This window comes from Nelumbo lutea, chromosome 5 (assembly GCF_056320005.1).
Source record: "Nelumbo lutea isolate HS-2025 chromosome 5, American lotus-T2T, whole genome shotgun sequence".
In the NCBI taxonomy this organism is placed as follows: Eukaryota; Viridiplantae; Streptophyta; class Magnoliopsida; order Proteales; family Nelumbonaceae; genus Nelumbo; species Nelumbo lutea.
Window position 1 is genome coordinate 37,785,981 of NC_142688.1, and position 11,720 is coordinate 37,797,700.

An 11,720-nucleotide genomic window follows, 5' to 3' on the forward strand; every position below is an offset into this window, starting at 1 on the left:
ATATTTGGATCCAGACTCTTAAGTGGATAAGACATACCTTATCCTCTTGTTGATCCTAATCAGATTATAAACCTAATTTACCCCCATTTAATTAAATCACTTAAGCCCAGTTCGAAATGGGCTTTAGCCCCATTAAGTCATATGGCTCATTTTCCCTTTTAAATGCTGACTAATTTGGCTCTTTTTGTATGGTGTGGGACTTTAGCATTGATCTCTACAAAAGTCATATGGGTTCACCCTAGCTTTTGTTACAAGGCTTGGCCGAATTCACTGCTGAATAACACAGTAAACCCTTGAACCCATTAGTATGGGCTCTTAGTAGGCCCAACATTTATACTAAATGGTTATTGGGTCCAACTACCTTATGAAGGCGTAATGACTATGGACTTATGTGAGATTAGCCCATTAGGTAAAAAATCCTAAGTGGTCTTACACTTAACCTCTCAACCCATAATGATCAAACACTGTCCGACAAGAGAGAACCTCTCCCTCGGCTGTAAGGTACAATGTTGCACTCTCCACTCACATGGATCAAGGAATTAAAACATTTTGCAAATATTTTGTAAAACCATAATATATATGTATATCTCTATATAAATAAATTTTGCAAAAATAAATTCAACAAATTTGAAATCAATTGTCGATAGTTTAGATTTCCATAAAAAAGAGTGCATTCCCCGATAATTCACTTTGTCTGACAAAGGGGCTAATTCTGTCACTATAATCACCCACTCAGGTGAATTCTCAGATTGTTCTAACATACCTAAGTTTTGACCTCCACTAAGGATCTCATTGATTGGCATATCAAAGACAGCCCAATCCAACACCTAGTGTAGTACCATAATCGAATTTAGGAGTTAGGTGTAACTTTTCAGTTTTGCCCATCTGTTTCCAAGGTCCAAGGCATAACTGGAAAATGGTACAGTTCAGAGTTTCAATCAAACCCACACTACATGTGCTTCAGGTCTCACCCTAGCAATCGAGACAAGTCACCCCAACTTTTTTGGCAGCACATTAGTGTCAACCTTTACAGGATAAATCTCCCCAAGTCTATCTAATGGCTGTGAAGATTCTAAACTACCACGAGTCTCATTAGTGTCCAGTTTAAGGGTATTACACAGAAACACATCATAATAACATAAATCAATTATATACTTCATTCATTTACAATAAATATCAATAAATACATCAATCTAATTGGAGCTAAGGGCATAACTATCTAACAAATGTATCAAGTTGTTCTGTTTTAGAAAAAAAGAATAGCAAAAAGCAAAAACCATTTTCTGAATTAAATGGATCAATAGTCTAACCTTTAAGGTCAGTGAGTTGTTTACCAATTGGATCCTGGAGCATGTACATATAGATTGCAATATTGCATCAGTGTTTTTGAACCATCGTTGACAAGATGATCAAACCATTTGGCCTTGGAACCGTCTAGGCAACTGATTCCGCTTCACTCTCAACTCAGTCATTGGCCAAAAACCGTTGATTTAATCAAAAACCCATTGACCCAGGTAGTTGAACCATTGACATGTTTAATAGCTTTGACCATTTTTACTTTAGTTTTTCAATTGGAATGGGCCATAAATCGATGGCTATAACAGTTTCGGTTCTAGGTCAGTTTTTAATAGGGATGCAAACAAATCGTATTCAGTAAGGGTATATCTGATATGATCCATTAAGAAAATCCGACTATATCCTATTGAAATACAATTTTAATAAAAAACCTTAATGACATAATATAAATAATATATTTTATTATTTATATAATGTAATAATATATTAAAATATATAATAAATAACTATATAAACAATATAATATATAATATTTCGGATTAGATGTGGATTCGAATCGGATCTGATTCGACTTATATGCTCCAAATTGAGATATTCATTTTATTGTGGATAAATCCCGTTAAAGAGTTGCCAGCAGATCCCGTGGGCAAATTATAGAGCCATAAACGGGTCAAAAAGGGGCGGATCTAGTCAATTCCGATCCAGGTATAAGAACATGTCAACAGATATGTGCTTGGGCAAACCGTAGACAAGATAAAACTTGATTTAGTTGCATTAAGAAGCCAAACAATTATTGGTTTCCAGCTCTTTCCTTGCCCTTGTAATTAATAGATCCTTACCCAGTGTGCGGGCAATTGATTTAGTGATCAAAGCTTCCTAAGAATCCTCCATTCTTGTTCATTTGATAATCGCAATTTCGCAGTAATAAATGCAACCCAACCTAAAGTTGAGCCACCTGGACCACCTGGTTCAAGGGGTGAACATGAGCAATGGAGTTCGAAAATTGAGCTTTGTCATTCACATTGAGAAGCACATAAACAAAGCAAATAAACATAAGTAGTCTTCTTGAAATCTTTTTGGCATCCAGAAGCTGACGATGGAAACCAAAGTTGCTACTGCAACTTGTGAGTTTGCTAAGCTAAGCTCCTACAGGCTACAAGCAAAAGCCACTACTAACCCCTACAGGCTACAAGCAAAAACCATCATATATCTACAATGGAATGGGTCTTGTCTTCGTATTTACATTTCCCCTTTCTTTGATTCAGTGTGCCGGATGAGGCAGGGTGTTCACCGCACGGTGTGCTTGGATGGCACATGCACAGTGAACGGATGTTAGGCTGAGACAGCCGCTTATGATGAGGGAATGCCTCCCTGGGCAGGTGTGAAGTGCAGGGAATGAGTCACACACTGCCTGAACAGCTGGTGGGGTGAGAGCTGTACACTGGCTGATATTTAGATTCATGAGCCCTTCATCATTGTACCCACTTTTCACAGACTTCCACAGATTATGCTTGCCCTTTACTCGGCTGTTGGCCAGGGAATACATAGCTCTATCTGTAATGTTCTGACAGTAGTACAGGCCAAGGGATCTGAGATGGTGGCACCTGTTTGCTAAAGCAATCACGCTCTCATCTGCAACCAAGCAATGATAATAAGAAGATCAAGAGAATCATAAGATTCCAACCAGATGCCTAAAACTGGTGCTAGCAGCATTCAAATTATCTAAATAAACTGAAACGACTAAACAAAGTCAATTTTAGTTTAAGCAAGCCAAAAGACTAAAGAAGACCAAAGGTGTATTCTGGCAACAGACTTGTATGAAGTCCTATCAATCCTACTAATTTAAATTTTGGCAGGAACAGAACAAATAGATTTTACAAGTTGAAAGAATTTTTTAGAATAAGAAAAGCCCATTTGAATTATTATTATTTTTCTTTTTTGATCAGCACCATTTAAATTATTATCTTGATTGGCAAGGTTCAAAATTTCATCAGGTATAGGCCATATATCAAATCGGTGGGTTACCAATACGCCATATACAATGCTTTTGGCCTTTTGATCCATTTCTATATCGGGGTGTATCGATACTTCGAATAAAAAATCAAAGTGGTCATTTTCTATATTAAGTTGACATTTTATCAGAAATGGCACAGTAGCAGATTTCTACATATGAAATACCTGTTATAAGAACACAACCACAGAGATCCAGAGCCCTGAGATCTGGACATCCATATGCTAGACTAGTAACTCCAGCATCAGTGACACCCTCACACCATCCAAGATTCAGAGACTGCAACTGACTGCAATTATACGCAATAGCCTGCATAGAGAGCAGAAAATTTTTCCGTAAGGAAGACATCTTTAAGCGTATAGAGTCAAATTTGTAAAGTGCAAATACTTTCACATACCTGCAAGGCTCTGTCAGTTGCTGCTCTTACACATCCACAAAGATTCAGGTATTTTAAGTTCCTGCAAAAGCCTGTCAGATAAACAAGAGCAAAATCACTGAAGGCTGAACAACCACTGATGTTGAGCTTGGTAAGGTTGGGACACCCATGTGCTAAGGCATATAATGAGCGGTCACTAAGCTTGAAACTTTTGCTGAGGTCTAAGTCCTTCAGGTCATAACAGCAGTTTGCAATTGTCTCAACAGCACTATCCTCGAGTTGTGGTTTATTTTGGCGCAATGTTAGGGTCTGCAACTTCGTGAATTTGGGGGCAACTGAAAGCACAAGATTGTTCATGTTGTCCTTGCACCTGTAAAGTTGTATTACAAGATACATAAACATGATGCTAAACAAAAAGATGAACACCGTTGATGACAATCCACAGATAAATAAATGGAAAAGAGAAAAAAGTAAGGGATTAATTGTCAAAAGATGCAATCCATACAGAACCCACATCCAACACCATCAGCCTAACAATCCATACAGAAACCACATCCTACACTCGATGGGCATCGTCTGACTAGTTACCGTGCTTACAGTTCCATTTTTCTGCATGGTACTGATTTACCCGGAGAAAGAAGAAAGAGTGATCACCATTATGAGATAATAAGTACCATAATTGGGATAAAGAGAACCTATCATATCAAGCAGGAGAACCCCATATTTTGTTCTACTTTCACAAGTTAAATGGTTGAGATACACAGGCATAGGGAGCAATTTAAATAACATAGTTGGTTCTCACAAAGAGATGTTGATAGTTGGGAATTAGCATTCCTTTTTGGTTGGAGCTGGGAAGGAATAATACAGCTAATCCCTGCCTAGGACCAACTTTAATGCACCTAATAGGTTGCTGAATTAAAACCAGATCTATGGACAATGTATGATCAATCAAGTAAAGGTATGCACATGGAAATAAGAATAAATCTGCTAAAAAGAAAAGATTTAGCTGAAATCAACTCAACTCATCCTTAATCCCAACTATTTGGTACATGAATCTTGTCCTGCCATTTTACTCTATCAAGAGCTATGTATTCTGTCAAATTGCAAGTCCTTAAATCATTTTTAACCAATATAGATCATGTTTTCTTTCATCTTCCAATTGCTTTTTTGGAGCCTTCTACTTGCACAAGTCTCTACTCACTGGTGCAATTCATTTATACACATGACCAAAACATCTCAGTCAACATTACATTGTCTTGTCACCAATTGGAGCTGTGCGCCTATGTCCTTAATGTGCTCAATTCTAATTCTGTCCTTTCTAGTTTTGCCAATCATCCATCTCATTCAACAGGTCTCTTGAATGTGTAGCACTCTGTCCCATATATCAATGCTGCCTTTAATTTATTTTTTTATAAAATTTTCCTTAGTGCATTAATTTTAATTTCCCATTTTTCGAATGCAATAGAAAAACTAGAACCTAGGAATACTTGCATAAAGAGTTAGGTGCGAATCAACTGTTGTGCAACCATACATTGTTAAAATCTTCAAACCCATAAGTACAATGGAAATGCTTGAAAAATATAAATAAATAAATAGAATGGAAATCACATAAAAAGAAAAAGAAAGGCTAGTATCAGACAATTGTACTGCAGGGATGACCTAAAATTTTGGGGAGAATACAGAACTTGCAAGTCCAAGAAGTCAGACATTCACATCATCATCTAGGTCTCAGGCACCAAAAAAAAAATCAAGCTAATCCAAATGCCAAGGACCTATATAGGGTGCCCTTCACCAATATGTTTGTAGCTATTAATGACTACGAAGATTTGAGGTCAGCCACACAGATTATCCTATAATGTTCTATTCTCTCTGGTTAAGTATCTTCTGTTAAATCATGTATGCTCTTAGCTCTTCTTTTTTTTTCTACAAGTAACTCTCTCAGATCTTCTCTCATTTAACTATATATACAATCATGAAAAGAAGCCGTTAACTGTTCAGAGTTCCATTGCCAAATTCATCTGAAATAGAAATGAGAGTCACAAAACCAATAGAAAAGAGGACCTCTTTCAGGTTCAGACTTTAAAACAATGCTCCGAAAACTGTTGGGATGCACATGTGAGTGTATGGGAAGAAACATCCCACATTGGAAAGGAATGAGAGGTGCAAGAGAATACATGGATTGGCCCAATGGCTTAAGCTTTTGGGTTAAAGGTGGTGTCCAACTCTTGTGTGTAAGTCCCATATATGTGCACAAGACCCCTAGTTTTGGTGACTCCCCTCAATGCACAACAAAAACTAGACTAGAAATCAAAGCAGAAAGGGACTTGACTTCAGCTCTCAGCTTTCCATGTTTAATTCGGCTGCTCAACCTCAAGACTACCAGAAAGGCCAGTTTTCATTGAAGTGAACCTGGTTGAACCCAATCAAACAGATCCATCCTGTTTTCAGAATATTAGTTTAAAGTATTAAAAAAACACCAAATATCCACCAAAGGGGAGAACCAACCAGTTAAGCAAAATAACCGAGCAATTTCTTTTAGAACCATTAAACTACAAATAATGCTCTTCCTAGTTATTATCTTCCCCTAAAAGAAGATTATTTGAGAAGACCCCAAATTCCTGATTTCCTTAGATCAGAGAGTTAGATGGTAAATCCCAATTGTCTGTTTCCAAAGTGGAAGTTTTAGTATGATAACTACTTATACCTGGCAAATACTTATGAAGGTTTCCATGCACAAATGATAGATAGTTATTAACTTGTAATTGTCTCAGGTTAACAACATATCCAAAAGAAAAAGAAAAGATATTTGATAAAAACCTCATTTTCTCTGCACAAATCAACCTTTCAATGAACTTGATATATACTTTTTTCTTCCCTTCAATTGTTCAAGATTGGTCATCAAACTCAACTTTTATAAACTCAATGGATATAAATAGTCTAGGACTATGGAGATTTAATTTGGCAAAATATATAACTATGTTTTCATCTTTTTATATGGTATTATATTTTCATCTTCACCATGATCAATATCTCAATAAAACAGTCCACTAACGAACATATATTGCCTTTTTTTTTCTCTATGCTCAAACCAATAAGAAGTCTACATTATCCAATTTTGTTGGTCCTGTTAATTGCTTGACAGAGGTCATTCTTACCAGTTTTTCTTTACCAAGTCCATCTATTCCATTGCTACCACTTATATAGACTTGTCCTCAAGCCTCTAAACTTTTCAAAAGAAATATGTGAATAATGAGCAGAGGTAGGTAACTAAGAAACTTGCGCAAACATATTTAATCTGAATATCAAACTATAGATATAATGCCAGAAGTACAGCAATTCTATCTATACATACACAAATATTCACTTTGTGGTACTGAAGTAGAAAAAATGTCTGCTGATCAAAGTTCAAATCAAAATTGAGTTTACTCTAAAGAGTCAACAATGTTACCCCCCACTGGTATCAATATTTTGAGGACCTTGTAATTAATGGAAATCATCAGGAATCTTAGATCCAACAAACAAAACCTTGGTTTGGGCAATGAACAAAACAGACCTAAAAACTCTTTATATACATATTCCTACTTCTTGTATAATACCATATAATTATGCATGCAACTTATATAATCATTGAGAAAGGTTAGGATGTTTCTATATTGAATGTATCAGTTTTAAGGAATCACCTATTACCTCCTATAATCTGTACTTGGGGTTAAAGATTATCAAATTATAGACTTAGTTTGATTCCTATGTTGGGAATCCTAAAATAAAGGAGACTTGTCAAGCCACATTAGATTAGTCAATCATTATATTCCATAAAATTACAGGATGAAGTATCCCTCTGTCAAGCATGCCACATAATCATTTCATACAGCTTGATTTTGTATAAAAAAAGGCCTCATATTTCAAACAATATGATGGCCAAAACATATCACGTTATACAGCCAATTTTTCAATGGTATAATATGCATCATCTATATGGCATATCTACTGAAATGTAAAACGTCATGATCCCAAGATATGTGAATTTTGAACTTCCCAAGGTAATGAATTATGATTCCAAAAGCATCAAGACTTTTAAAGTGCAAGGGGTTCCTAGAGCCTAAGGCACAAGGAACAAAGGCAAGGATGAAGCACACACCTAAATGAAGTGAGGCACCACTTATGGAAAAAAGAAGTAAAATAGAAAACATTTATATATGATTCCCTATATACGTTATTTCTTATAACAAATGGGTTTCAACAGTGCAAAAATCATAGACCAATGTTTGGTGACAGAAGCACAGAAGACTTGTAATTGTTCACCCTTGTTATCATAGTGGCAGGACCAAAATAGAGGCTAAAGTTTATTATTTCATTTTACTTCATAAATTTTCTGCAATCCAAGTAGAATTTATTTTGCCTTATTTGGATTGATTATTTAATTGCATTTCTTCATCTAGTAATATCTGCTTCTTCTTCAGGTCTCAAGTCTAATGAAAAAGGACAAGATGCATGTCACTTGCCAAAAAGAGGAAACGTACTTCCATAGTCATGTCTGCCTAGCAAGCATTAAGATTTAATCTTATACTACATAAATAAAATACAAATACAATGTAGAGATAAATGCAGACAGAAAATAAGCTTTCTTTGGGATATGGAAGAACTTCCCTTAAAAGCAAAATAGCGGTAGAACTACCCTGAAAAGTGATAACTTTCAATATCATACGCATACCCTTCACAAAATCATGCAAACCAAAAGTATTGGCCAACTGTGATCTTGCAGTTTTCCCCAAATAACAGCAAGCCCACAGACAAATGGCATTCCTTATTATTAAGACCAAAAGCAAAGTGGACAGGCAAGATTTTTTAAAAGATTCAAAGAGAACAATAACGACATCAATTTAGTAGATTTAAACATATAGGAACCCAATTTGTTGTTCTACGACATACAACACAAGGAACCTGAACATGTTGCTTAACTATACATATGTACTGCTACTGCATATGTAGCAGCCGTCTTACCCAGAACCCACAACCAGTCGAACTATCTATAAGCACGATGGTTAATGTTTTCCTTTTTCAAGCCAAATGCAACAACTTAAATCATAAACAAGATGGTCAATAATCATGATCCAGAGGCTCCGTAGGACTAGCAAAAGGTACCCAATAAAAGTCATTGCAGTAATGGCTGAAAGCCTAAAAAGATATCAACAGTTCAATAGATCTCCAATGGCAAGGTCTCATATTCATCAAAAGCACAAACATGAACAAATATATACATGCACATGCACATAAAGGCATGCAAGCTCCTTCAGATTTTTTTTCCTTTCTTTTTGGCTTTTATTTATTTATTATTTTTTTTTTTGGGGGGGGGGGGGGGGCGGCGGCGTAGGGGAGGCTATAGCCTGTAGGTAACATGATGTATAATTCCAAACTACATTACAACATTAGTCTGGAACTTTCACAAGCCGAAGCTGATAATAAAGTTACAGAGACAACGATCCTCACTACCACAAATCGGATGTTCCTGGAGAAAAACAACAGAAGTAAGGGAAAGGAAATTGCCTTTGTCATTCAATCTTACTCTCAGTTCCCAATAAAATTCTTAAAAGAACAGGTAAGATACGCATTTCATAGCACAATCAGACAAAAAACACATACAGATAAAGTAATAACCATTCAGAAGAACAACAAGAACAGAACATATTTTACCATGAGAGGCAGAGATGGGTGAGCCCTAAGCATATAGCACCTCTCCACCCAGTACACACTCCTGAAGCTATGATGGCTGTCCGGTCGTCAACAAGTGATACAATCCGCAACAAAAGCTCCATTGGAAGGTCCTTCCAACCAGTCATTACGGCTCCTCCTCCCATCTTCTCTCTTCCACCGCCAAACACCACAAGCTTCTGAAAGCACAATTCCAAATCTTCAGCCTTTGCACCCTGCCCAACCATTTTACTTCTCAAGAACGACGCCTTCTACAACAAAGAAAGTAGAGAAACAGAGGCAAAGCTTCAATACTCAAGACATAAATTCAGAAAAATGCAATGAAACGACAAGGGAGATAACCCCCAAGAAACCCCATCTGTCAACAACGTAGAAAAGTTGCGGATGTTTCGTAATTATTCCATAAATGAGAGACCCCACAACAGTTCAATACACTGATACAGAGCCTGAACAGACGTCATTAAACATGCCAGTGGAAAGAGCTTTCGGTGGAGAAGGGAATCACAGATATACACGTAAAGAAAAAAAAAAAAAACGATTTTTGATAATATCTTGCTTTGGGGAACATCGATTACATCGACTGATTCAAGTCCAAACATCAACGGACATAAAAATTTTCAAATAAATAAGTAAAAGACATATTTTCTCAAATGGGTTTGACTAAATAACTAAAATATGGATAGCGAGTGGCAAAAACTAGACTGAAAATAAAATAAACCCGAAATCATCAATTAAATCAAATATTAGCAATTGCAGAATCGTATATGATACGAGTAAGAAATCGCAGTGAAAGAAAATGGACAAAAAAAAAAAAAGGAACTTAATCCAGAGGCCATTAAAATATAGTACATAAGCACGCGAAACAATAAATTATGATTGATTTTAGCATGCCCCGATGGAAACAATCGACAAGCATAAAACCGACGCAAGAGTCCCCCTTGAAATTCTAGAAAATAATCTGATAAAAAGAAAAAGGTTCAAACTTTCAGCTTAGAAACAATTGAAATGGACGGAAACAAGACTTCAAGATTGGAAACAAGAGAGATTACCTTCAGAAATTTGGTCAAAGGAGGAAGAAAAAAAGCAGGAAGAAAAAAATGACAGATGATCAGACTGATTCAAGAAAATGAAAGCTAAAGTATAAGATGCAGAGAGAGAGAGAGAGAGATTTACGATTTCGAAGGAAGCTTGACTTTCTCGAGGGTTCTTCTTTTTTCTTGTTTCGGCTGCCACACGTTGGAGTGATTGAGGAGGGAAACGAGGAGTGGGGAAGAAGAAGGAGAAAAAGAGAAGGGAGAGACGTGAAGGGAAGAAGGGAAAGGGTGACGAGTGGCGTGCCACGTGTCGGGAAAAAGGACGGAAGTGAGGGTGATAGAGTGTGGGATCCACCCCAAAGGCTTCTGCTCTTTGTTCAAACGGAGGACGAGAATCAAAGAGAAAATAGAAAATTAGCTTTTGCTCTTTCTTTTCTTATTTAGAGAGAGAGGGTGAGAGGTGGGAGACAAGATCACTTTGTCGATAATCGAAACCGCCACGAAAAGTGGGCATCTCTCCTTTCATTCTTTGCTTTAGTGATTTTTGAGTTAAATGTATGTGATTAACAATTCGATGAAAGAACTTTGATCAATGATCAGATACCTACAATGAGTATATTTAGCCTTTCTACAAGCTTCTCTCATGTATTTAGACTTAGCATAAAGTGGGTGATTAATTTGAATAAATTCTTTGCCTACACGTATAACAATTGGAAAATAATTGGGTTCTGATGCGGGGTGACCCAACCCAGCCCATTCGGGGATAGGAGGTCCAGCCCACGAGCGCTGGACCTAGGAATAACTCCGCTCCCTCTCGTACGAAATCAATTGCAGAGTACCCATGCATTCCTGTAGAGTTCTTTGACTGCCCTCGTATGACACCCATTCCAGGCATTCATCTCCACCTACCACCAAGCGGCTCAAGTATAAATAAGGGTGCCCCTTCAAGTAAGGGGGATCGAAAACAATTTGCATCTAAACTTGGAACTGATATCAAAATCTATATTCTAATTCTCCTCTTCATACCCCGTACTAACTTGACTATTAGAGACTTCACCTCGGGTTCTCACCCAGGGCCTCTGACGTATTTTGCCTCACAGTACCTTAGCCACCTGCCCTCGGCTTCTACAATACTTGGAGCCTTCTCCGCCTCGGCCTGCATACATCAGCCTCGACAACAAACTCCCCGAACCCTCGAAGCTTTTGACTAGCCTTCGGAGTCTAGGGGCAAAATTACTTTATTGTCCTCAGCCATGCCGAACATCAAAAGGTTCTATCCTATCTCCTTTGGGAT

The 11,720-nt window shown here is 37.1% G+C and overlaps 1 protein-coding gene across 4 annotated transcripts; it reads right to left on the reverse strand.

Moving 5' to 3' along the window:
• Positions 1–2,286: 2,286 nt before the first annotated feature.
• On the reverse strand, positions 2,287–10,828 carry LOC148851795 (F-box protein SKP2A-like). 4 transcript variants are annotated; one of them, XM_088944352.1, is made up of 5 exons: positions 10,566–10,828; positions 9,375–9,640; positions 3,705–4,053; positions 3,475–3,616; positions 2,287–2,928 (listed from the first exon to the last, which is right to left on the reverse strand). In XM_088944352.1, the coding sequence occupies exons 2-5, from the start codon at positions 9,617–9,619 to the stop codon at positions 2,558–2,560; spliced, it is 1,107 nt and encodes a 368-aa protein (XP_088800478.1). In that variant the 5' UTR covers positions 9,620–9,640; positions 10,566–10,828; the 3' UTR covers positions 2,287–2,557. The 4 variants fall into 4 exon arrangements, with proteins under 4 accessions (XP_088800478.1, XP_088800475.1, XP_088800479.1 ...); XM_088944349.1 differs by having other exon boundaries at positions 9,375–9,643; XM_088944353.1 differs by having other exon boundaries at positions 10,442–10,582.
• Positions 10,829–11,720: the final 892 nt, after the last annotated feature.